Source organism: Pipra filicauda, unplaced genomic scaffold (assembly GCF_003945595.2).
Source record: "Pipra filicauda isolate LSUMZ 115617 unplaced genomic scaffold, ASM394559v2 scaffold25_size4600443_pilon, whole genome shotgun sequence".
In the NCBI taxonomy this organism is placed as follows: Eukaryota; Metazoa; Chordata; class Aves; order Passeriformes; family Pipridae; genus Pipra; species Pipra filicauda.
Genome location: NW_024104376.1, coordinates 1,703,325 through 1,729,698, shown reverse-complemented (window position 1 = coordinate 1,729,698; position 26,374 = coordinate 1,703,325). Strand labels below are relative to the sequence as shown.

The 26,374-nt window shown below is 43.0% G+C and overlaps 2 protein-coding genes across 2 annotated transcripts in view; one reads left to right on the top strand and one right to left on the bottom strand.

The window, feature by feature from the left end:
* Nucleotides 1-4,619: 4,619 nt before the first annotated feature.
* On the bottom strand, nt 4,620-16,952 carry NTAQ1 (N-terminal glutamine amidase 1). Its single transcript, XM_027726973.2, has 6 exons — nt 16,732-16,952; nt 16,447-16,546; nt 15,709-15,759; nt 13,576-13,724; nt 13,132-13,256; nt 4,620-4,926 (listed from the first exon to the last, which is right to left on the bottom strand). The coding sequence occupies exons 1-6, from the start codon at nt 16,803-16,805 to the stop codon at nt 4,793-4,795; spliced, it is 633 nt and encodes a 210-aa protein (XP_027582774.1). The 5' UTR covers nt 16,806-16,952; the 3' UTR covers nt 4,620-4,792.
* Nucleotides 16,953-17,115: 163 nt separating this feature from the next.
* ATAD2 (ATPase family AAA domain containing 2) overlaps nt 17,116-26,374 on the top strand; it is a 30,344-nt gene continuing 21,085 nt past the window's right edge. Inside the window, exons 1-8 of the mRNA XM_027726972.2 lie at nt 17,116-17,394; nt 20,665-20,804; nt 21,324-21,373; nt 22,763-22,916; nt 23,961-24,057; nt 24,833-24,881; nt 25,216-25,326; nt 25,808-25,889. Of these exons, the coding sequence (XP_027582773.1) occupies nt 17,197-17,394; nt 20,665-20,804; nt 21,324-21,373; nt 22,763-22,916; nt 23,961-24,057; nt 24,833-24,881; nt 25,216-25,326; nt 25,808-25,889 (881 nt within the window). The 5' untranslated portion in view covers nt 17,116-17,196. The remainder of the gene's footprint in view (nt 17,395-20,664; nt 20,805-21,323; nt 21,374-22,762; nt 22,917-23,960; nt 24,058-24,832; nt 24,882-25,215; nt 25,327-25,807; nt 25,890-26,374) is intronic.

The following is a 26,374-nucleotide window of genomic DNA, read 5'->3' as shown; positions in this document are numbered from 1 at the left end:
CCCCTGGGTCATCGACAGTGTCTCGGTAATGGTTCTGCAAGGCACTTGGTGGGAGGTAACTGTGACTACTGTACAGACACAGTGGGACTTTCACACCTCATTCCCATTCCCTGGTACAGCTTTCTCAGGTCATTCAGTCTACAACCCTTGTTTCCTGAAAAGATGGGTGAAAAAAAACATGAAAAATGAGAAAACTTGGACCAAACGCGTTCTAACAAAAAACGTCAAACAACCAGACCCTAGAGATAGCCATTTTACTGTAGATGCTTGGAGATCAATGGTGTTTCAGAGCACACATGAGGCTCTAGCTGGACAATGAGGGTATGAGGAGGCCATATAGGTCAAAATGTCCCGATCAGGGACACCCTGGTGTCCCTTTGCCTCCTCAACAGTCCAGATCAGTTTGCAGCATCCCAGGTACCCACGTTTAGCCTCCAAAGTCCATAAATTGATAGCAAAGCAATTGGTCAGACATTCTAAGGTGTCATACACCCATTTTGGTAGGGATTGTGAATGTCCCCCAAAAACTGGCAGGTGGTTTGGAAGCTGGCATATAGCCCTTGATGTGCAGGAAGGATTTGCACTGACCTTACAGGTTCAGGCAGGCAAGGGCAACAGGTAACCCTTCATCCACAACATTGTGAGATACAAATCACCTCTGCAGTGCTGTCAGAATTATTTTTTTTAACTGTAACAGCTACTGGCAAGGCTGAGTGTGCAGGAGATCACCTCTATCCCGACCTGCCCATCCACTGAATGCTGACTGCTCTCTCTGCTGGCCAACTGAGAAATGGGATTTTCTCAAGATAGACCTGGTCACATACAAGTTTGCAAAAATGCATTGACCAAGCAAATGCATGCCAGGAAAAAGCAGCCTTTCTTTTTCTAAAGTCTCAAACAGGTAAATAAAAGAGGTTAGTTACCAAATAAACTATATTCTTAAGTAAAAAGCAGCAGCAAAGAAGAGGAAGAAGACAGGAGAGATGTGGGTGTTCCATCTCATGCTGCAGTTTACTGCTGCAATAGCCTGGTGGAGACCTGTGAGATAGGATGTGCCCCCCATTATAAGGCTAGCAGGGTCTTGCCCTATGATGTCTAGAAGTACAGGTGTTGAAGAATTTCCAGCAGCCAGATGAGATGCATGGATGAACTGAATCCAGAAACTGGGAGACCATGGGATTGAGAGTAACTGACCTAAAGGCAGAAGGTTTCTCCTTGCTTTGTTCAGTGCCTGACTCAAGAGTCACCTAGTCCAGAAAGCCACCACTTAAGGGCTCTCAGCACATAAATACTGTAATAACTGGACAACAGAAAGACATCACTGTGGAAAAGGATGAAGTAAAGAAGGCTGAAAGGGAATGGAAAAGCTGCACTAAGAAATCATTGTACTGAAAGTGCATAAGCAGCATATCTTTGTCTTGGACACATTGGGACAACATCTGGACACAGGAAAGATTAAAAACCTCGAGGGCTATGGACAGCACGGGCTGCAGGTGTGCACATGCTGACCCTACTGTGCCAGTGCACCCCAACCAATCAGCCTTGCAGGAATGTCAAAGCTTTCATATTATTTCATATCTCATAGTGGCATAAGCCCAACCCCCCTGCATCAAGAAGTGAGGCTCTCCTCAAGCACCACATCACCGGGGTGGCTGCACCAGCCAGCCTGGAGCTGTACCCGAGGACCACCAAGTCATGCCCTCTTGTACAGTGCACCCCACACATATACATACACCTGTGGTATAAAGTTGCTTGAATCTCAGGTGTTTAAATACATCAGTGATCACAGAGCTGATAATTAGTGATGTCTGGCAGTGAAGTTGACTCCTTGCCATAAGCTTCACAGTGGCAGTTCTTTGTCCTCCTGCAGGCACATGGCAAAGTGACTCTTAGAAAACTTTTCTTTCTGCAACTCACTGTGGTGCTCAGTGGGAAAAACCTCACACCTCAATATGAGGTGACAGCAGAGAGGTTAAACACAGGAGGTTCCACAAAATAGTCAGGACTGAGGTTACTTGGAAAGAGAAGGGATAAAAGAGGGAGGTGAATTCACTTAGTCCCTCTGATGGGGGGACACCAGAATTAATCAGCATTAGAAAAGGGCTGGTTTCTGCTAGTTACAGTTAAGCAAGTAGCTCCTCTTTGTATTTGGGGCCCTAAATGAGCACTTGATGTATTCCTGAATTCTGTCCTTCTGATAGCACACCTCCTGAAATGCTGATGAAATGCTCCCAGGCTTGAAGGGCTACAGAGGCAGCACCACAATATCACCATTCTCAGCACTGAAAGAAATCATTCTCTGGCTTCTACCGATTCCTCTGGAATAAAAACTTTTTACAAGAGCTACCAAAATGTTGTTAATTATAGAAAAGCTATCATCACACATACACAGCCTGCTACACGTAAAATTAAGCACCTGTTCAGAATGATTAGAGAGAAGAACAGACTCTTCACATTGATTCTTTTTTCTTAACTTGCATATTCTGAATAACGGTTGTGGCTCTTCTCCTTCTTATCAGCCTCGATGCCGAAACTAGATTAAACCAGGCAGACTCTTGTGTCTGACCCCCACTAAAGGGAGTGTGTCGTGGATTTCAGGCACCGGAAACCAGCTGAGGTTAAATCAAATGACACACTCAAGTAGGGAGGGATGAGAACCTAACATTCTGTAACAAAGCGTCTGTTGAGCAATGCACAGGAACTCTGTGTGTATGAGAATCAATCACTGGAAGGGTAAGAAGTGCTTGACATAACCTGTTCACCTCAACCATGGAATTTTACATTCTCACTTTTGCCATGTCTAACCCGGGCACTGCGTTGGCATCTGCAAAGACCTGAGCAGGCAAACTGCTGCTGCTCTGCACAGTCACAGCCACTATTAACATCACTCAAAAATGGCAAGTAACAACATCTTCATTCACTCTGAGATGTCTGCCACATCAGTGTCATGCAGAAAGAGCTGCCATTTCATCCAAACATGGCTAAATCAGACCTTTTACTCAGGTGTATCTGGTTAAATCCAGAGCTGTCCCCTCTCAGGAGGGTTCTGTGCAACAGTTTGTCAGGAATTCTGAGATTCATCATAGTCTCTTCTATTGAAGCTGGTTCAGAGTGACAAAAACTGCAGATCAACTCTCTCACTCCATAGGTGAGTGCCCCAACAACCAGCCTCCTATCCATAGTCTGTGCTGGCACCCAAGGAATCTGTGTGGCAGCAGCCTGTCTGCATAGTCAACCAGCTGTGCTGCATCTGGCAATAGAAAGTTTAAGTTCCTTATTATTAAGTTAAGCAGACCTTATGACACAGAAAGAGATGTGTGGATGAAGTGAATCAACTCCCCAGCTGTTCAGTCAGCTGTGTCCACTGTTAACATACTGAGTAAATTCTCTGGATCTGATGGGACATACAGTAATAGAGTATGTATATAACAATACACCTATGTAACAGTAATATACGTATAAGTTTCTTTGTAGTTTTTATATTTTTCTGTACTTACAAATAAAACAATCCCTTAATACTTAAAACCTTTACTGTGCTTTTCCTCACCAGGACTGAAGTCCATCACAAATGTTTATTGTAGTCTCAACCCCAGTAGGTTTCCAAGGCCTGACTGGATATAAGTCCTGAGCAGCCTGCTCTGACCTGATTTCAACAGGAGATTGTACTAGACTGCCTGACCCTTCTAACCTGAATTATTCCACCAGTCTGTGATTCTATGATGTGCTACTGGGCAAAGTAGAACAGGTCCAAAGCTGAGAATTAAATACCCCATCTTAGCCTGTTTCTGTAATTCCATGTTTAGGCCACTCTTCTACGAGGTGGGAGACTGCTTCAAACCCCTGATCAGCATGATGGCTTTCCTGGGATGCCCTGCAGGGATGCAGCTTGGTATCATCTCTAAGAATACTCAGCAGCAAGTGACCCTGATGGAGGAGGCTTTCTCATTCCCTTCCCCCCAGCCATATGGCCCTGCTGATTTCCTTACCCCAGCAGGAGCAGCTGTCTGACCTCGTGGCAGGCCAGCTCAAGGAGCTAAGGCGCAGGAAAAAACCCAACAAACTTTCCTGCTTTCTGTCAGTTGAGCTTCCTACCCTGGATTACCATGGGGCCAGACTAACACCAAGCACAAGATGGGAGCAGGTGAAAACGCACAGCCAGCCTGAGAAGCAAAAATAGCAACTGCATCTTCCAGTAATGTCAGCACTGGAACATTTAACTGAAATGGCAGGATTTAATCCTGCCCTCGTACAGCACAGAAACCTGGATACTCACCTGGTTTTACATAGTGCATGGGAGTTCACGACTGTGCTACTACATCAATGTTCCCTTTAGGCTTCTGCTAAATAAGGACTAATCAGTAAAGCCAGTGAGTAAACTGAGATGCACCGTCTGCTTACATAAATGACAGAAATCATAACACGAAGAAAACACATTTTATCACACTTCTAAAATGGGACAACGTGCAGCAATTTGAGCTACAGTGTTCAGTATTTTATGCACATGTTTTTCCAAAAGCTTTTCTTACAGCTCTTCTCAATTTGGGCACACTAGCTGGAAAAGCAATATGCTTATGGTGGGATGTCTGCCTTTGATTTGACATTAAAAACCAAGTTCATTCTTACATAATCAAAATAAAAGTTTTTATTCGGTTCATGATATTTCTGACTGGGTATTCTATTTTTCCAAGTACTTATTCCATGTACAGAAATGTAAACCATAAACACCATGTAAGAGCAGCAAAACAAAACACATCCACGCAAAACAGAAGCAGGGAGAACTTCCTTGTTCACTTCACTGTTCTTCCAAGGAGTAGCTGTAATCAGTCTGTCTGCCAAATCGATGCACAAAGTCCGGAAGGGGGAACACTGAGCCCCATCCCACATTGGGATTCATACTGATGAAATCATCCAAGTTCATTTTGGAGTCTAAAAAAGGACCAGAAAAGGGAAATATTTAAGTTCCTGGTGCAGGTTCTGTAGCACAGGTATACATCTATCAAGAAAATGCCCCAAACCCTCTTTGATAGTTCAGTCCACTCTGGAAGGATATTCTGCAAATTGTATGATGTTACAAAACCTTCTATTTCCAGTCTCTGAAATGTTGCTTTTGCCCTGATTCCTCTTTCTGCCCATGGCAATAATCACATTACCAGATCAGTAAGCATCCTCATTAGATGGATGGTCATTAGAATGGTCATTAGAAACCAGTATATGTAGGAAAGGGTAAGATTTTTCCCTACATTAGCAGCCTAGAAGGGTCAAGTAGTGTCACAAAACTGGAGTGCAAATAACCACCAACACAGGGAACTGCAATGCAACAGGTGCTCATAGTCTTCCTGCATTCACTCAAAATCAGGGGAGATACTATTCCCTCTTCTAAATTCTGAACTAAAGTCAACGGAGTCAAGTTTTGCACTGACCACAGAGGAACTGGATCACAACACCAGTCAGAACTTGAATTTGCTTATTGTCTCTTAGAATTGACAAGCCCCTTCTCAAACCTACAATTTGTTACTCCCAGATTACAGTATTTGCTTTCCCTTCAGCCCTAAACTTTGTCCTTGCTGTACACCAGCCCACTGCAGGGCCAGAGTATGCAGAGGGGAGGAAATGTCTGATCTAACATAGCCCATGGCCTAGAGGGATGCTCAGGCAAAGAAAGGCACAAACCTAGGCTGGGGGCAAATACTTAAATTTATTTTTTGTGAATCCTGAACGAAAAAAGAAGTCAGAGAGGGAAAAGTTTAACTGCTATGATTTCAAGAAAAAAATAACCATGACTGCTCTTTGACAAGACTTTAATCTGCTTTGTCCCCTGCAGGAGAGGTAGAAACCATTCTGTCCCATTCGTGGAACCCAGAGAGCACATTGTAAAGTGCTGGTGTGAAGTTTTGGGTTTAGGTGCCTTATACATCCTTTTTCTAAAGGTGGCCTGGTATAAGCTTTGCTGACTCAGAACCAGGCTGGTCAGAGGTTCAGCTCTAACTACAAACATCTGAGGGCTTGTTGTTTTATGCTTTCACTGATGATGTGTGCAAATAATCTTTTTAAATGCCCATTAAAAGAAAACTGGAAGAGAATGAGTTTAAGGAACAGAGTGGTAAAGCCACTGTTACAGCTTTACAGATTTACTGTTAACAGCTTTTCCACTGCATTAAGTATTTATTTTAACATGGATGTGTGCATTTAAGGATTAAGAACCAAACAAGAGGAGGCTCTAATGAATAGATTATAAAATCCAAAGGACGGAATTTGCTTCAGCTGCAAAAAGCTTGTGTAATTAGGCTTACCATTATGGACAGCATAAAGAAGGAAGGGAAGATGATGTTCAGGAATCCCAGACCTGGGAATCCCACAGGAGCCCCAGCCATAATCCAGCCTCTGTTTGTACCACATCTACACTACAGCACAGCTTTGTGATTTGCCTAATCTCAACTCTCACCCCTTCTGAGGTCTGGCCCCTAAATCTTTTATTGTTAACCTGTTTGAACTTTGTATATGGAAAATCCTTATGTCCAGCCAAACGTTGTCCTACTGCTGAAATAAGTCTGGCAGAACATGGACAATTTCTGCCTGTGTGGGAATTTAAAATAGCACAAGCTTAGCAATTTGCTGTCACAGCTCAAGCACAATTAGCAGTGGATAACAGCTCTTGCTTGCCGTTAGACTGGTAAGTCTGTTTTCCAGTTCCAAACTTGACTTTTCCTCACAGATGTTTTTAAGCTAATGTAATTCTTCATATACTTTAAATAAATGAATAATTCTCTGCTTTATGTGCACTGAGCATAGTAGAATAATTTCATAGAACTGTTCTGTGAATGGTAAAGCAGTCCAAAGGGGATTGTTCCAGTAGTTACAAACACAGCTGCTGTTAGCAACTTGGAAGTTGCTGTCACAATGCCTGTAAGAAGTGAAATATCCTCTTAAATTCAGAAGGATTCTGGCAGAGCATAACACAGTCCATCAGAGAAGTTTAATGAAAGGAAATATTGTTTTACCAAAGTAAACAAATCCATTCCCGTGAAGCACAATGGCCTAAGAACCAGTCGGTAGATGGCACTGGAGCAGCACGGGAAATATCCATAGAGAAAAACTCAGTGAGACCTCTCCCGTTTTATTCGTGTAATAACAGTCCCTCTATGCCGCTCCTTTCTCATGGGCTCTATCTGAAGGCCGTGCATGTTGTGTTAGACCTTACAGGTTCAGAAAACAGCTCGGCAAAAATGCACAAAAACACCACAAAGTCCTCTTCCCCAAGTAGATGAAGAGTGATGAACATCAGAATTTACAAAAGAGACATCTGGATGCTACGGCTGACAAACCAAGAGGATTTCTCCACAAAAGCAAGGAGCACATATTATACAACATTTTTGCAAGATCAAGAGCAGCGCAATTATTTTTTTTAACATTTATATTACAGTTGCAGTCCTCCTCAGGCGCTGTAGCTATTACACTAGCTTGCATTTGTGCATGCTCAGAGCTCATCTTTCTCTTTGACCAAACACATTTAGTTACACACACACTCCATCAAAGAGACCTATCTGGTGAATTCTGGGATTCCTAAATAATTTTATTTTTGTTTAAATCAAGTCTGACACTTTTACCCGGAGCAAGGACGAAATAAAAGGCCATGCACTATCTTACGGCATTGTTAGCCATGATACTTGTGGCTTCTGCCAACAGTAGTTAGAAAGCAACGTTTCAGCCAAGCCTCAGCTTGGCTCACAGACCTTGGACTAACTCAGCGTAACGACAGCTGCCGAAGGGCTGCTGGAAGTGAGGAAGTCTGGAACAAAGCCTCCAAGATCAGTTCTGCTCATGCCTAACCTTGGGGGCACCTAAAATAGAAAGTTGGGCTCTTCACAGACTTGTGTAGGTGTCTACAGTTCTCTGCAGATCCCCTTCCCTTGTCTGAGCAGGGAGATAAGTCAGACAGACTCTTCCCACACTCAGCTGGAGGGTGTTGTCCCCACAGCTGAGATATATCTGACTGTGCAAACCATCCTGGTTGATCTCAGTGTAAAACACAGCTCATCACTTTAAATTATCTTTCACACTAATTTCAATAAGTCACTCTGGGAAATTAAATACTTCTATCCTTAGATGTATCTTAATTGTCTCTATCCAACTTGATTCATTACTTCCACAAAAGCTTAGGAAGTAAGGACCTAATTTAACAGATTGGAGTTTTATTCTCAAATGAGAGGAGCAGAAGGTTCCCATTAAGCGCAGAGGAGCTACTTTTACCAGTATCAGTGCTTTCCTTCTCACTTTCACTAGGATCCTATCACCACCTCTCAAAGAGGAGATACAGAAAGCAACTGCAGACATCTGCCTGGTCTCTTGTCTAGCAGCTTTCCTGTTACACAGATGTGTAATACACAGTGCTGCCAGAATTTCTCAGCTGTCCTACTCATGCTCTTCAAAACAAAAAAAAAACCCAACCCAAGTAAAACCCTATAATTATTGACTACCAGGGATTTTAATAATAATAAAAAGAACAAAAAGTCTTTATAAATCAATCCTGTGAGTGTGCTACCAAACACCTTGGGAGAACTGAAATTCAAACCAATGCTTTTCAGTGTTAGAGCTGCTGCTAACAGTTGTCTGTAAGCTGCACGACCATCTGTTCTGAGTAATTTTGAAATGTGCTGTGCAGGCTGTATTTTACACAGGCTTGCAGTAAGGAGGGCTGATCTCATCACGACTCATAAACTAAGCAGAATCAGACCTCATTAATTTGTGGAAGGAAGACTTAAAAGAAAACCGGAGGCTGGGCTCACCAGCCCTGGAATACTGAATCTGTGCACCAAATCGTGTTTTCTTAATTTTCAGTATTTGAACAAAATACTCTGTTTTCTTTCAACAGGAGGTCACTGGCAACCAGGTGGAACCAGGGGAATCTGCTGCAGCTCAGGTATGTTTATTGCAGCAGAGCTGCTTTGAGGACAGGGCAGGGTGAGAAAGCACCAAGCACCCAGTTAGGTTAGCCAGTTTCTCCTGGCACACATGGCAGGAGAGCAGAACAGAGGCTAGAGCAATGCCATAATAAAGAGAAGCCTAACTCTGGGAAATGGCTAGAGCAGAGCCAGTTCCAAAAGGCTAATGCTTAGCATGTGAGTTCTGAGGAGATACTGAAGAGCTTGAGGGAGTTGGAGGGAGGGTTTCTTCTGTTGTTTAATTGGTTGCACTGCGGTTGTTTGTGTTTTAAGAAACGTTTTTAAAAAAAAATTTCGCAACCTCATGAGCAGAACAAATACAGTTTTAAGATTTATTCCCTTTGAGTTAGTAGTAGGGAAAAAATGATTAATTGGTCACTGACAGAGATTCCTCAATTCAACTACAAAGGTTTTGGTAGCAGGAGGGGCAGCAGGGGTAGCTTCTCTGAGAAGTTGCCAGAAGCTTGCCCCATGTGCTACAGAGCCAGTGCCAGCCAGCTCCAGGATGGACCCACTGCTGCCCAACGCTGAGGGAGTAACGCCTCTGGGATAATTTAAGATAGAAAAAAAAAAAGCTCTTCCACAGATGTAATTGCGGTCAGAGAAGACCAGAGCGAGAATCTGTGAGAGAAACAACTCTGCAGACACCAAGTTCATTGAAGAAGGAGGGGGAGGTGGTCCTCCAGGCACTGGAGCAGAGATTCCCCTGCAGCCCGTGGTGAAGACCATGGTAAAGTAGCTGTGCCCCTGCAGTCCCTGGAAGAGCCTCATGCTGGAGCAGGTGGATGCCTGAAAGAAGGCTGTGACCCAGTGGGAAGCCCGTGCTGGAGCAAACTCCTGGCAGGGACCTGCAGACCCATGGAGAGAGGAGTCCATGCTGGAGCAGGTTTGCTGGCAGGACTTGTGACCCCACGGTGGCCCCACACTGGAATGGCCTGTTCCTGAAGAACCTGCAGAAAGGAACCCCCACAGGAGCAGTTTGTGACGAACTGCAGCCCGTGGGATGGACTCACATTGGAGAAGGTCGTGGAGGACTGTCTCCTGAGAGAGAGGCTACACACTGGAGCAGGGAAGGACTCCTCTTCCTGAAGAAGTGGCAGAAACAACATGTGATGAACTGACTGTAACCTCCATTTCCCATCTCCCTGCACTGAGGGGGGAGGGAGAAGGTAGAAAACTGGGAATAAGATTAACCCCAGGAAGGAGGGAGCGGTGGGGGGGAAAGGTGTTTTTAGGATCTGTTTTACTTCTCATTATTGTGTTCTGATTTTGATTGGTAATAAATTCTACTAATTTTTCCAAGTTCAGTCTGTTTTGCCTGTGACAGTATCAGCGAGTGACTGAGTGATCTCTCCCCATCCTTATCTCAACTCATGAGCCTTTCACTATATTTTCTCTCCCTTGTCCAGCTGACGAGGAGAGTGATTGAGAAGCTTTGGTGAGTACCTGGCAACCAGCCAGGGTCAAATGCCACAAATCACAAAGAAGACATTAGGAAACAGAAGTAATTTAAAAAGCTTACAACTTTGCAAGAGTTTAGGAATTTGGCTACTTTAAATGAAAGCAAAAAAAAACCAAACCAAAACAAACCACACTGATATAAATGTGCCTCAGAAATAAATTGGTATTTAAACAATATTGGGTCAATTCTGTCAGCCATTAAACTGCAGTCACCTCTAACATGAAATATGTAAGCAATTTAATCTTATGCAAACACAAAGCAACATGGAAAGCAGAGTACTCTATCTAAGTGAAACGGCAGGGAGAAAACAGTTATCTGCAATGGAATTTGGCATGGACATGAATATTAATACCCCAGGCTCTTCTATGATAACAAAAGGTCTACCACCCACTTCTCCACCAAGTTAAAAATAAGGCACTTTTATGCCTGATAAAACTGTGCTGAGACATTACAGTTAAACCCAGACTCCTCGCAGACTTACAGCACTGTGCACATTGAAGCACACATCATAATAAGGTATCCCCAGTGAATACAAAGGGAAGACAAAAAATAAAGCTGGAGGAACTGGTACTAAGTGAAAGACAACTTGAACTAGACATTCTAGACATGAGACAATCTATCCCTGTTCTGACTCAGGCCTTGAAATTCCCTAGCGAATGACCTTCCACCTTCAGGGGTGCAGGGTAACAGGTTTCTTTCAGCCACCTGACCAGGAGACCAGAGCCTATGAGCACAGAGCTGGAACACTGTGTACATTTGGAGCTCCTCAGTACAAAAAAACCCAAAACATGGACATATTGGAGTGAGCCCAAAAGAAGAACATCAAGTTTTTTGGGGCAGGACAACATTATATTCAAGGAGAGGTTGAGAGAACTGGGTCTGTTCAGTCTTAAAAAGAGAAGACAAAGGGGAAACGCTACTGCTGCCTACATCTACCTGATCAGAGGACACAAAGAAGATGGAGCCAGAGCTTTCCTGGAGGAGCCTGGCAAGAGGATAAGAAGTTAAAAAAGCAAGTTGGAACATGGGAAATTCAGATTACGTACTAGGAATTTTTATTTATTTTTTATTTACCACGACAGTCATCAAATATTGGAACAGACTGTCCAGAAGGGTGATGGAATCGCCATTCCTGAAGGTGTTCAAGACTACACTGGACAGAGCCCTGACGAATCTGTTTTAATTAGGTGTTGGACTGGATGACCTATGGATGTTTCCTTCAGCATGGTAAGATATAGAGCACAGAACTCACACATAAGAGAAAGGAAGAGCTATGTATCTTTCACTATCTACCAGCATCACAATCTGGAGGTTGGCTGAGACCTGTGGCTGCTGCTCCTCAGTGAGATAAAGCTCAGCCAAACAAGAGAGGAAAGGGGAAGAGTTACAGGGTTTGTAGCTATGGAGTCATTCACTCAAGCTACAGGTACATGTACACATCTGCAACTGTTTGAGTCATTCTGTAACTTACTATCCACAAGTAAATGGTTTTTACTTTCGATTTCAGTAGAACCTTTTCACTTTCTTGGCCTGTCTTCACCTATATTTCTCACACTTTCATTATCTCTCACTTATCACAACAACGTTTCCACAGGCAAAAAGTTCTCAGCCCCTAGGAGGCTTCAGCTAACAGTGAACCATCCACTGTAGTTCAGGCATTCTACACTCCCTACACTACCTTTGCATAAAACTCTACTGCAGATAACAACCAAGACCTAGAATTTAAGGCATTTCATAACCTGGATTGTCAAGAAAACACGTGAAGTTTCATAATGAAGACTGTGTTCCTGCTCACTCACAATTCATTTCTACTCTCGTGTGAAACATCAAGCTTTCCTAGAAGCCAAAGCAAAGACTGGGAGTTAACTTCTCAGCAACTGAAAACTACAATACACTCGGACCTAAACACAAAACATGTTTTTTGACCCTGCCTTCTCTAACAGAAACACATAGCAGTACTGCATTATTAAAAAAGCAACAAAACCAAACGTGCAGAGGAGTAACATCAAAACTCTTTCAAAACAAAACTTCGCCATGCTTTCCTTGGAAGAAAATGAGAGAACAAACACACGGCAAATGTTAGTCAGCTTGCCAAACACATGATTAGAATAAGCTGAAGTGCTGTGTGATAAGAATGGTTTAAGCAGCTCTATAGAATAGATGGCAATAGATCTTTACCTCTCTCTCTGCCTGGCCCAGAGGCTATTAGCTAGACTACCACCCAAAAGAGGCTTAGGGAAAAACTTGCCAACTTGCCAGTGTGCCTTAAAGCAATCCTCAGGTCCATTCACCTGGAACAGAAATCTCAAACATCTCATCCAGGCAAAGCCATCATGCTGAGCAGAGCCTGAAAACTTCTTCCTGCCAGCATAGTCTGCTCTGCCAGAATGCTGCAGTGTGGTATAATCAGTGTGTTAAAAATTCGCTGTGTGACCCCTAAGCAAGTTATTTGGCCTCTTTGATTTAGTCTCCTGCTGTAATGAGAGAACAGTATTACTTACCTCTCACTCTCTGCTCAGCTTATGAAGATTACTAATTAATGTTTGATAATGGTAAATGCCAGAAGGCATGTTAGACTACATGTCCAGAAAAGGGAGAGTCAAATGCTTTTAAGCCCTAATTTTTTCCAGCTAGCTGGACAAATGTTATAGAAGTATATTTATTTCTGGTGTGCACCCTGGACTATGTTATTGACACTGTAAGCAGAAATAAGGAGTCCTGGGAGCTTACCTGCAGTTTCAATGCAAGGGTATGGAGGGGGAGGTTTCTGCCATTTCCCATTTGCATCCTTCATATGAGATCTGTCTGAAGCAAATGTCTTCAAGTACAAATCTGCTCGAACCATTCTGATTTTTCTAAATAAAAATGCAAAATTATATCAAAAGATGCGTGTATACGATAATGCTTTAGTCACTCAGAACAAGAGTGCTTTCCTCTCATTAAGGAGCATTAATTTCATTAAATACACAAATCAGTAATATTGTGCTAAGCAGTTAACAAGAAACTACAGTAGGAAAAAGGGCTTTTGATGACTAAGGTAAAGAGCTTTAGAAAAATAACACAGTGCCTTTATTTTACTGGAGTAAGCAAAAAACCCTCTGTCACTACACATACCCAAAGAGAACTTCGAGTTCACAAAATACCATTCATAGTCTTTATATTTTATGTCATCACCTGTGAAATTCTGGACGAAGGCTGTCATCCAGCCTAAAGGCCTCCATGCTGTACACATCAAAGGGACACGGAAACGGCAACACTGTGTCAAGATCATAAATGAAGTTCTGCTCCCCGCTGGGAGCATGAAGTAGAATAACATGGTAGTCCTAGGAAGAAGGGTAATTGCCATTAGTCAAACAGCAATTAATGAGAAACTGGCAAAAGGAGTGAAAAAAAAAATGTTCCCTAAAAGCAGAAGTTCAGATTCATTTTTTAAAGCCTGCTTTCTGTCCTTGAATATTAAGCCTGTAACATTTCTGGCACCAAGAGAGAGCTTTCCTAACACCTTCTTGCCCATCATGCTTTTCCAGACACCTTGGTATTTGCCCCATTCCTTTGCAGTCTCCTTTGATTTAAGACAGCTAAACTACAGAGTACACTACTCCTGAGACAGCAAATCTCTTTCGTGTTCCATACCAAAACACAGAAGTTGAATGCAATAAGGATTTTTGTCTTAGACCCAGTCCTAAACAAAAGCTCACAGTAAGATATGATGATAGCTTAACATTAAAATTTTCTAGTGATCTCTTCTAATAAGAGATTTTGTACCTGTTGCAGTAACATGGTCTGTGAATTTGAGTGCCGACTGTTCAGTGCCAGAAGCACCTGAAAAACCAGCAAATAGCTCAGATCAAGAGGACCACAGGATTAAGACAAATTCCTGTAGCAGCTCTTGAAGCAGGGAAAAAACACAGGGGTACTATAGCACACTTTTTCAAGGCAACTATTTTGTCTTGACACTTGGGTTATGAGGTGCAGTTTTATTCCTTAACTTGTAAGAAACACAGGTGTGGTGGAGGTTTGGGGACACTGCAGTTACTTATGTCAGAAGTCAGGTATGTTCACTGATGTTTTCCAAAATTAAACTGAAGGCAGCTGTTAACAGCTTACTGAAGTTTACATTGAATCCACTCACAACAAGGGTTTAGAGCACTGTCTTTTGACGCTTTCAATATTAAAACCACAAAAGGATTTGAATGAAAAGGCTTTGGGAAAGATATTTCACCAAACCAAAATTTACAACTGTATCCAACAGTATTTAGAATAATCTCTTAAAATGTATAAGAAAAAGTACCTACAAGCTTTACATATTCTACAATCCACAGAAACAAAGTTAAAACAGCTTTCAATCCATGAAGTTTTATGAGGAATCCACATTCTGCCATGGCCTTTCCTGACTCTCCTATTCCATTTTAGGTCATCTCTGTAACACTTGGATCGCTTTTTAAACTAAACCTTTTTTTGTGCTGCAAAGAGACCAACATTTTGGGAGAGAACAAATGATTCAGAAATCAGAGAACTTCAGAAGTTTGCAGATTATTTCATAGAATTTCAGAAACAGAAATTGCCATAAGAAATAGTTTTTTCTGTGCCAGATAACTGAAAGGACTCTGTAATGATACCAAGGAATTCTGTAGCAGCAATTACTGAATTACATTAATTGATCAAATGACACTCCAAAGCCACCATTTATGGGTTAGTTTAATTGCTGACACTGAATACATAGATTGCTTATATTTTTCTGTCATCTAGCAAGCCTACATAAATATTTTCATCCATCTACTTCTTACAAGTACAGTCATCTATTTATAATTCTACAAAGCTGGCAGTCTTGATACCCAGATAATAATTTTCACTAATCTGTATTCTTAGCAATAGTAAGGTTTGTCACCTGTAGATTTTACTGACTGTCTTGCTGTTAATTTATGATGGCTGGTACAAAGGAGTGCCAGATTTAAGCTATCTATAAATCTTTTGTAAAAGAATAATAAAAATTAATACAAAACTATACAATGCTGGAGGTTGGAAGGGACTTCAGGAGGTCATCTGGTCCAAACTGTTGCTCCAGCAGGCACACCTAGAGGCAGCTGCCCAGGACTGCATCCGGACAGCTTCGAAATATCTCCAAGGATGGAGACTCCCCAACCTCCCTGGGCAACCTGCTCCAGTGCTCCATCACCCTCACAGCAAAAAAGTGTTCCTTTATGTTCAGACGGAACAATTTCTCACAAGATGCCCGTGTCTGATCCTGCAGCTATCAACTACAGAGGCATGCACTCAAAATTACTGAGAGAGAAATGAATGCCTTACCCAGACAACAGGCTCATCTCCATGTCCAGATTTCTGCTTCCAGAGGGGAATCTGAAAGTTACAGGTGAATCTGAAGTAAATAAAATCTTTCAGACTAATACAGATTAATTTCAGGTAAATTAGTTAGTTCTTTGCTAACCTATCAACTTCCTCATTTTACATCTGTGCTGCAGTCAGATTTTCTCTAGTTTCTCTCTCAGGAGCATGAAGTTGGAGATACTGTTCTGGGCCCCATTACAATAGGCTGTCCAGAGAAGTGGTGGAATCACCATTGTGATTCCAAGTGTCCAAAAGACATGTGGAGGGAGCTCTTGTGGATATGGTTTCATGGTGAATGCAGTGGTGCTGGGTTAACAGTTGGACTTGATCTTAGAGGTCTTCTCCAACCTTATGGTTATTAATGGCTCTGTGATTCTACAAAGATAACCATTCTCCTAAACTGACAGATTACAGGGAAGAATTACCCCACAGCTCACAGGGACACCACGCCTCTTTCCCGCTGTCCTTAATGCAGTGCATAATTAAAATATCTCACGTGGTGCGGTTGGCACACCTCTGAGCGAAAGTGAGCTATAACATGGGTTTGGACTGTGTTTCACTTAGAGGTTGGGCTAAAGGCTCACTCACCTACACTGGGCTGTGGCTGAAATCGCTGGGGCCACGTCTCACCTACTCTGGGGCTGCACTCTGAAGGCCCGAGCCTCTCCATAGCTGACTGATCACATCCCACTGACTCACCATCCTCCTGTCATTGGATATGAAAACAGCATAAAACTCTTCTAAAGGGTACCGATCCTGACTCCTGATGTAGTCACAAAGCTTCCAAACATTTTCTTCGCTGCAAAACACACAAAAAATTTTTTTTTCTTCCAACTTTATTTCTGGTGTAAAGAAGCGAGCTGAGAGCATAGCTGAGAGCTATGAGACCAGCCGGCAGCCGCGCCACTCCCGCCGGCGGCTCCAGCCGCCCCAGCGCCTCCCCAGGGTGCGGGAGGCACCCGTCCCCGTCCCCGTCCCCCTTACCAGTAGCAGCTGGTGTAGGTGCAGGCGGGGCGGGCCGGCACCGCCGCCTCGTAGGCGGCCGCGGGCCGCGCCATGGCCCGTGCGAGCAGGAAGCGTTGGGCCCGGTGGGGGCAGCCTCTACGCCGCCCCTGAGGGACCCGCCGCCATCGCGGCGCGGCTCAGGCGCTCCCCGGGACCGGCGGCGGCCGCGGGGACCCCTCAGGCGGGGCGGGACGAGGCGGAGCCGCCGCGCGAGCCCCGCCCCGCGCTCGGCGGGCGCAGCGATACGAGTTTTTGGGCGCCAAACGCGCGAGCAGGAGCCGCTGTGCGCCGCGTGTCCTTCCGCCGCGCGCGCCGGCAGTACCGGCCGGAGGGAGAGCGGAGCGGGAAGGAGGGATCGGGAGGGCTCTGGGGGAGCGCAGCGCAGCGGCTGGGCCGGGCCGAGTCTGGTCCGTCCTGTCCCGTGTCCGTCCTCCCCCCACCACCATGGTGGTCCTGCGGAGCAGCGTCGCCCGCCCGGCCCGCGTGGCCTCTCGCGACAGCCGCTGCCGCCGGCCCCCCTTCGACCTGCTGGACTCCAGCTCCGACTTCATCTCCCTGGAGGGCCCCGCGCTCAGCAGCCGCGGCGTCTGGACGCGCTCCGGGTCCGCCAAGGCCGCGGGATCCAGGAGAGCCGCGGAGGCCGTGAGTGCCGGGGCGGGGCAGCCAGGGCCGGGCAGCGCTGGACTGTGGGCCTGGGGGGGCGGCCGGGAGGTGTTGGGAGGAGCTGGGAAAGCGGCGGGGAGCAGGGTCCCGCGGAGGGACAAAAGGAGAAAAAGGAGTGTTTGGACTAAGTGCCCGCGGCCGGGTGCGTGTGGAGGAGCAGCCGGGCCGCTCCTGTTCCGGCCGCCCTGCGGCTGGGGGGGACTCGGCACCGGCCTTGGCAGCGGCCTGAGAGCCGGTCCCTGAGAACACAAACCTGTGCTCTGCCTCTCTGCTGCGACTTTAATAACTGAATCATCTCATTTTGAGATGTTCAGAAGTTGACTGTTTTTAACATAGCCTTCAAAAGCTAAAACTCTTCTCCGCTCTTTCCAAGTCAGGCTCTTCTCTGCAGGCTGTCCTGCATTTCTGTGACAAATAAAAGCAGATCAGATGCAACTTGGAAGTGATCTGCTCTTGAGGGGAGCCCTGCTTTGGAGTGATGCTTCTTGCGGACTCTGTTTCCTTCCAGCAAAAGTCTTTCAGGAGTTTCAGTTGTATGGATTAATTTTAATTTTTTTTTTATTTTTTTCCCATTATTTTCAAGATTACTGAACTAAGAAGGAAAAAATCCTTGGGGTGGTGGGGTTTTTTTCTCCCTTTGCAAAGAGTCATGCAATTTGCTTAAATATCACTGCTTTGTTTTTGCAGTCTCCACTGGAAGTGGTTGTCAGGGGCTGCCTTCAGCTGCCCTTTGCACTGAGGGGAAGGTTATGCAGCGTTAAGCAGATAGCACAGCTGGCAGGTGTTCTCAGTGTGGAGAACAGGAATGAGGAAGCTAAATGTAAACTTATCCCTGAAACCAAAGCAGAATCATTGTTATGAAAAAAGGTGTAAGGTTGTTCATTGGTTTGGTGGGTTTTTTTCCTTTTTTCCCTTTTTGTAGACCTTTTCCACGCTTTGAGGTATTGAGTCATTACCTCATTTATAGGATGCTGTGCTCTGCTGGAGGTTTTAATTGTAGAGATAATGTAGAAGTGCCCCAGCTGACAGAGGTCGTGATGCTGGTGCTGGCTGCATGTTCAAGCCCTAATGCCTATTTCCTGTCTCATTGACATGTGAGGACTTGCTGGTGGCAGCTTTTGCAGTTTTTTTTCTGCAGTCATCATGTGGTTTATCTTTAGTTATACACCTCATTGCATCCATAGACAGTAAGGAGCATACAGGAGAAAGTGTAAGGTAAACCAACATCTGCTGTGTTCATCTTCCAAGTTTCCAATCTCATTAAGTTTCATGAGTGAGTTTCCCAGTGAGATCCAAAGTGGCTGCTGCCCCTTTGGAAACTGTGTATCTCCAGGTCTATAACGCTGGTGTAATTCCCCAAGCTGACCAAGCTTCTTGTCAGGTGACCTGTATTTGAGGGCACTGTGCTCCGGGAGTTCCCTTTTTGTCTGGGCATCCTGGCCTGTATAGAAAATGGTGTGGCCAGCAGGACCAGGGCAGTTATTGTCCCCCTTTAATCAGCACTGGTGAGGCCTCACCTCACATACTGTGTCCAGTTCTGGCCCTTCACAACAAGAAAGGCAATTGAGGTGCTGGAATGCGTCCAGGGAAGGGCAACGGAGCTGGTGAAGGGCCTAGAAAGTAAGTCATATAAGGAGCACCTGAGGGGGCTGGGGTTGTTTAGCCTGGAGAAAAGGAGGCTCCAGGGAGACCTTATCACCTGAAAGGAGGTTGAAGAAGGTTGGCCTCTTCTCCCAGGCAACTAGCAACAGGACAAGAGGATACAGCCTCCAGATACAGCAGGGGAGGTTCCAGCTGGACATCAGGAAGAAATTTTTCATGGAAGGGGTGGTACTGTGAGGACTGCTGGTCTTACTGCTAAAGGCTGAGTCATAGTACCTCTGCCTTTTCCTCATCCTTTGTCATATGTTTGCCTGTGCATCAAGTGAAGGATGGAGATTCTCCTTAACCTTTCTTTTGTTGCTGATGTATTTGTAAAAATGTTTTGTGTTGTCTGTTAAAGCAGTAACCAGAATAAATTCTACTTGGGCTTTGGCCCATGTAATTTTCTCCCTGCATAACCTCCTGACATCTTGTAATCCCCCTATAGTCCTTCCTCACTCTTCTGTCCTCTCCATCAACAAGTAATGGAATTACCTCTTGGTAATATTAGTGTGAAGAACTAGAAGAATCTGGTCAGTTTTCTTCCCTTTTCAGCGTGAGATTTAGTTTGGCGTATTTGTAACGAAACTTTGGGTTGTAAACAGAACAAGCCCCCTCTGTGGTCATCAGAGCTTTCCTCACATAGTAAAAGTCAATAGTATCATCTTCCTTGCAGAAACACCAATGCAAACAAGACCAACAACCATGAAGAAGCATATATTCAGTTCCCTTTGCTTTTCTGTGGATAAATGTCATCCTTCTGAAGCAATTCTTTTTATGTCCCTCTGAATGCCATTATAAATGGAACAGAGACAGGAAAAAAACTCTCCCAGGACAAGCCATTTTTCTGTTGCATTAAAGATAGAGAAATTTGGCAGAAAACTAACCCCTTGCATTCCAGCTGGTCCTCAGAGATCAGAGGGGCTGGGTGCAGCTGGGCCTAATTTCTGACTGTAGCCAATTCGGCACTATCAGCCTGGCCAAGTTCGGTAAGAACTTACGCGATCCAGGTTCGTGAATAGCGCAGTTCACTGAAGCAACAGGAAAGCAGATTCTGAATTGCTGGTGGTAAATGCAACAACTACAGAGCGTTTATATGTGCTGCTACAGAAGGAGTAGTGACAGATCTATTAGCAATGTATTTGTCTATCTAAATGAGTATTCCCGGGTCTGCTCCAAAACAGTTGGGAGGCAGAAAGGTCACCTAAAGGCATCCCTTCAGGGAAGAGGAGAAACACAGTCCATCAGCCGATCCAACACAAGCAGAGAGGCTTCTTCACTCTCTATTGCTTTGGGGGTTTTTTGGATCCAAACCCCTCCTTCTTTTACGGTATAATTTTTGGCCCTTCCTAAAGGGGTGGAAAAATTGCATGTTACAGGTGAGCTTTTGTTTACTGTGGTCACTGTACCAAATTTGAAATCAAAGATTTTGGGATTTTTTTCTTTGAAATCTGGTGGGCGTTTTTCTTCCTGAGAGCTACTTCTTGGTGGAGAAGTGGTTCGAGGCTTACCTACAGTCATCACATCACTCTTGAGTCAGGAGTGTAACAGACTAAGCTTGCCCAATATGTGTGGTTCAGATAAACACATTCTTCCTTCTTTTCCTAGGATTTTTCCTCTGGCAATGTTGAATGTTTCAATGGACACTGTTTAAGATCAATGAGAAAAAATATGCCGCCCTGTTCAGACTCCAGCTTTGACAAAAGTATGGAAATATTAAGTGAAAATGTCAACCGACACTTCTCCAGGTATTGTATTTCTGGGTGTTTAATCTCTGTTCAATTTATACAGTGAAAAGGAAAAGTGAAAGCATGCACAGTGAGTCTTCTCAAGGTAAATCTACAGCTAAAAATCTGCAGGGGAATATGAGTATGTTAGTGCCAGTGTCTTAGAACTGGAATCACTCTTCTTAGTTAAAGTTTTCAGCTTGTATAAAAAGCATTGTATCTCAATGTCCTTTGAGGTTTCTCCTCCCCTTTGGTTACTGAGATATTACTTGCCCTATTGAGACATCCAGACAAGCAAGTTAGGAAATGTCTGTCCTTAGAGAACTGTGTGCATATGCTACGCAGCAGACTCGGGATCTGAATCCTCCCTGGGGTCCACAGGCTTTTCTTTGCATGACGTGTAGCACCAGATTATAAACCTGGAGAAGTTCCCCAGTGTTGAGGGGAGGCTGTACAATGCAATGCAATATAATACTGCCATACAATACTTGTAATACAACAATTCTGTTCTCCTTTTCTCTGCCCTCTTTCTTAATGTAGGCAGCTGGCAAAGCCGAAATCAGGCGCAAAAAAAGAAGACTATAAAGAAGGTAAGTAGTGATAACTCCTTAGGATTCCTTTTTAGTCTGTTTTCTGAGAAGGATTACATTTGGTCACTGTCCATTTAACTTGGCCCCAAAAACTTCTGAACTCATCAGCCAAAATCAACTGAAGCTATGAGAATAGATATCTCAAAGATAACAATTTCCACTGAGTTCTATCAAAAGAGGTAGGTACAAATAGGAGGAGATGTTATTAATTCCTTTCAGGCTTGGGGAGAATGCAATGTGAATTCCTGAATTCTTAGGCATTAAAGAATCTGTTCCTTGGGTCAGTTTTGTTTTGTGACATGGGTTTTCTGGAGTCTGTAGAACACAGGTTAAGTGTAAATCGGTCTTGTAAGTAGGAAAGAGTTGCAGTATTGTAATACAGGTGAGTTAGAAGTAATTCTGTCATAAGATGTACAAACCCACGGGTGTGGGGAAGGTGTCCCTGAAGCTGAGCACTTTATCTTGGAGCTGAATTGCCCTGCTGAGTACACAAGTGGACTTAGTGCCATGAGGCCACTTGGTGGCAGCTGGAAAAATCCTTTAGGTCTTGACAGCATCCTGCCAACTACAGGCTGAACACGGGAAGGGACCCAAAATGCACTTAGTGTGTAGTAACTCAAGTTCTACTTGTGCAATATAAAATATTATTTACTGAGCTCAAAGTTAGTTTTGTAGTTGGTGATGATGAGATCAAACCCACCTGTGTTTAAACTAACATGGTGATACATCTATCACTCTCTCATTGACCTCTTAACTGTTTTAATGATAGTGCAATGATGTTTTAATGATAAGCAAACCTGTGGCAAAGGATGCTGTCTGGTAAATACTGGGCAGGTCTCTTTTAAAGCAAGCAAGCATTTTGAGTTCTTTTGTATCTGGGAGTTTATCTTGAGGCATTTCTCATCTTCTATGCCTTTTGTGTCACAACACAGAAAATGGAAGAGATGCATGCTTAAATAGTGTACTAAAAACATGCCTCTTTAGAGACTTCCACATAAGCAATTTTTAGAAAAAACTATCAGATACAATTTTACATGAATGGAGTGAAAACACTTTAGAGGTAGGTATTCGTTGGTTTCACTTTTCCAGAGAGAAGTAACTGGAATAAATTTGCCTTCTGCATGGAACAAAAGCTAGGTGTTTGTTTTCATCATATTAGCTTCCCAGTCTATGAAAAAGCTGCTACACAAATCACACTTTTAAAGAAGTAGTTTAAGCATAAGGACTTCTAAGTTGAATGCTGTGATCACAACAGTAACTTTTAATTCAGTATGTAAAGGCAAAAATCAGTTAAAGGCAGGGGTTTTTACATTTTGCTAGAGCAAGAGTAAAATAAAGGGACTGACATATTTTCCTTCCTAGAAAATTTTATGTATTATTGCATTTTAGTGACCAGAACACTGAAGACCAGAGCTGATGCAAAAGCTGCAGAACACGTCCACGAAGAAAATGGGGATTTGGAGGTCCGCCGGAGCTGCAGACTCCAGCAAAGCCGTTACACCTCTACAAATCAGTCTGTTTTGTTTGACAAACTTGTAACAAAGTAAGTAGTTTTTTCTCATCATCTTGCAAAGCTACTACAGCGAGCCTATATTAGCAACTCCTTGTCCTGTGGCAAAATACTAGCTAGGGACTTCCTCTTTTTAACAAGAGAAAAAGGTATTGTTGATCCTGGCAGCAAGAGCTAAATGCATTCAGTGATTAGACTGAGACTTCCCTGCATACCACTATGTATATGTTACATCCTAGTGATTAGATTTTAGGAAGAAATTGTTTACAGGGAGGGTGGTGAGGCACTGGAACAAGTTGCCGAGAGAAGTTATGGATGCCCCATCCCTGCAAGTGTTCAAGGCCAGATTGTATGGGGCTTTGAGCAACCTGGTCTGGTATGTATTGGTTGGGTGGGTTTATGTGTTTTCCTGTGAACCAAAACAATTAGCTTCTGTTGTGACTTACTGTAGATTTAGCTTAAGATGCTAAGGAAGTTTGGATACAGGCAAAGTGAAGCAATCCTGGTGTTTCTGCCTATCTGTCTGTGGTGTAATTCTCTCTGTGAAGCCCAAACTGACATTGTTTTCCTTGTAAGGTTTGTGAAGTATAACAGCAGTAGTGTGTTTTCTCTAGCATATACAGTTATGTAAAATCAATGCAAAACTTAAATTGCAATTTAGAGATGAGCATGCAACCTGTTGTTGAAGAAGGCTGTGAACCACAAGTGACTTAACATTATCATGCAGAGCAACTTAAATGCTATGAAATCTGCCGTAATATCTGCGATCTTACTATCTGCAGAATTCCTTTTTTCCCTACTGAAACAGTTGGGGGTTTTTTTCTGTGTTCAGCAAGAGGGGAAAATAAAACCAAGCAGTGTATGTTTGCAAATCCTCAAACATTTGTTCTTAATTCTTTAAAAAAGTAAACATTTGACCTAATTTTTAAGTATTGTTGAAAAACTTGTCTAAGGGTCAGTGACTCTTGCTTTGTGCATACTATATTAAAATGTCATGATGATTGTGTGCTGTTTTAAATGTTTTTTTTTTTTTGTACTTGCCTATTTTTGCTCTTATATGACAACTTTGTATCTTAGTACTGCAGAAGCAGTCTTGCAAAAAATGGATGACATGGAGAAGATGCGTAAACGGCGAAGGATGGGAGACCTGGAGGTGTTCCACGATACAGAAGAAGTACATACTAATTTATTTTGCTGTTTTTGTATAAGTAGGGTATTTCACATAGGGAAATTATTTAGTTGTAGTTTTACTTTAGCAGAAAAAACCTTCATCCAAAGCATAGTGTTGTCTAAAATAACATTTGGGTTTGCTCTGTAATGATACAATTTAACATCTTACTGTTACGGTCATGCCACAACTATGCTGTAAGGGTGGAAGAAATAACTTCGGAAGACAAGAAATAGCAGTGAAAGATTGCAACAGATGTCTTATGCTACACTTTCTGAATTGTCTTATGATTTTTGAATGGACACTGTTTACAAACAGCTGTTTCAGGGCTTGGATTTTCACTTCAAATCTTACTAAAACCTGAATTCACTGATACCTGCTTTACCTGTGTGTTGTTGTGCCAGTCTTGCCTGTGAGCTCAACTAGTCCTCTATCCTGAGAAGAACTACTGTTAAAAAGATAACCATCATATTTCCTCTGTCTTAATTTTGCTTTATTAAATTAAGTTAGTCCAGTGTTCTTTTGAATGGCAGTCACTTTGTTCTTAAGCATCTTCATAGTCTGCTTTCATAAGTTTTTGTTTGCATCTGAATTCCTATTTTAGAGCAGAAATCCTTGTTATTCATCCTGGATGCCAGAATGATGTTCCACTTCTCTCCTGCCATACAATAATTAAGTCTTTTGTGTATATGGAGTGCCTTGATAATGATACTATACAGGCACCAAATATGCCCAAAGGTTTTCTGCATATTTGTGACTGGTCTTTGTTTCTTTTAATTAGGAAAGCCTCGATATGGAAAGGACTGATGAAGAAATAGCTGATAATCAAGGTAGCATTGTAGGCTAGTTCTGTTTTAAAATTTTCCTGACTATGCTCTAGCCAAAAGCCTTGTCTTAAACAATTGAGGTTGGGCAAACTACTGGGTAATTTTCATCTATTAAAAAAATCTGTGCTGCTATTGACATTACAAGCCATGGTCACAGACTCTAGGACTGTAGTGTTGTGAGCTCTGAACAGGTATTCCGAGGAAAAAAAAAATCAGTGTTTTTCCAAAACACGAGATAAAAGGTTGTGGACACATGGGAATATATGTTGCCTAGTGCACTTTGAATTTAATACCATTCTCAACAATACTTACGCTCTCATGTTTTGTTGATGTACAGTTGGTTCATCAGAAGAAAGTGAAGCAAAAGAAGATGATGGTGGAGACACTCGGAAGCGTTACTCCTTTCGGCAGAGGAAAACTGTTGAGCGGTATCAAGCACCATTGCAAAGTAGGTTATAGGCACAGCTTCTCTTAAGAACTAAGGTCTTGCATGGAAGTGGGAGCGTTGTGGGTTTTTTTAAGAAGGAAAATGCACATGCACACACTCAGCACTATTTAAATGTCTTTCCTTACCTGCAAGTGAATTTTATTAAATGCATGTATCCTCTGCACATTCTATTTCTTTGCCATTTGGCATCCTTATTACTGTTTTTCAGTAAAAATATTATCTATGTATCCTTGAAAGAATAGTAATTGAACAGACTTGATGATCTTACTGTTGTGGGTTTTCAGTTCTCCTTAATATCAGGTGTGCGTTTTTTCACTTTTATTGTGCATTGATTAAAAAAAAAAATCCCCATCCCTTCACCCTTGAAACTTCTTCTGAACTTAGAGATGGGTGATACACATCCCCTTCTCTGCCTCTTTCACTATGCTGCTTTCTCTTAAACTTGTTTGTAACATTATTCTAAATTCTTTTCTTTCAATAGAACCAGGACAACGTAAGATGTATTTTTCGGACCGGGCTTCACCTGTCAGACAGAGAGATACATGCAAAGGAACTAACTTAAGGTGTGTGTATGGTTAGTGGTAGCTCTTCTTTCTCAATAGTGCTGTCAGTCACATGACTGAATAAAGCTTTCAAGGGTTTTTGGACTGGTGGTAATTAGAGATTAACAGTATGGTTATTGCTGTGGTAGTCTGAGGGTATAAAGAAAACAAATATTGAGGGGAGCCCATCCTTTTTATTAACCATTAGATTTTATTTGAAAATGCAGCTTTTTCTGGTCACTTAAAAGGCGATGATGAAGGTTGTGGCTGAGATTGTGTAACTGAAATTTGTTTGTTCTGGAATTGAAGCCAAAATCTCCCTCTAAAAATCATAGACTATTTAATCTTGAAGGATACAAATTATTTTTTTAAAACCAAAGACAATTTTGTTGGAGAGGGAGACTGTTTTAATGATGTGATGATTTCTTTTTTTTTAATCACCTGAATACAGATTCTAGTTTCTCTTTGGAATGAGTTAAAAAGGTTGATGTTTCACAGGGTGGATA

Excerpts from the sequence above, each read along its gene's own strand:
- NTAQ1 (XM_027726973.2), bottom strand. The coding sequence starts at position 16,805 with ATGGCGCGGCCCGCGGCCGCCTACGAGGCGGCGGTGCCGGCCCGCCCC. Across the intron at positions 13,257-13,575 it reads CTTCGTCCAGAATTTCACAG|AAAAATCAGAATGGTTCGAG; the intron begins GTGATGACATAA and ends ATTTTTATTTAG. Across the intron at positions 4,927-13,131 it reads CCCTTGCATTGAAACTGCAG|ACTCCAAAATGAACTTGGAT; the intron begins GTAAGCTCCCAG and ends GTCCTTTTTTAG.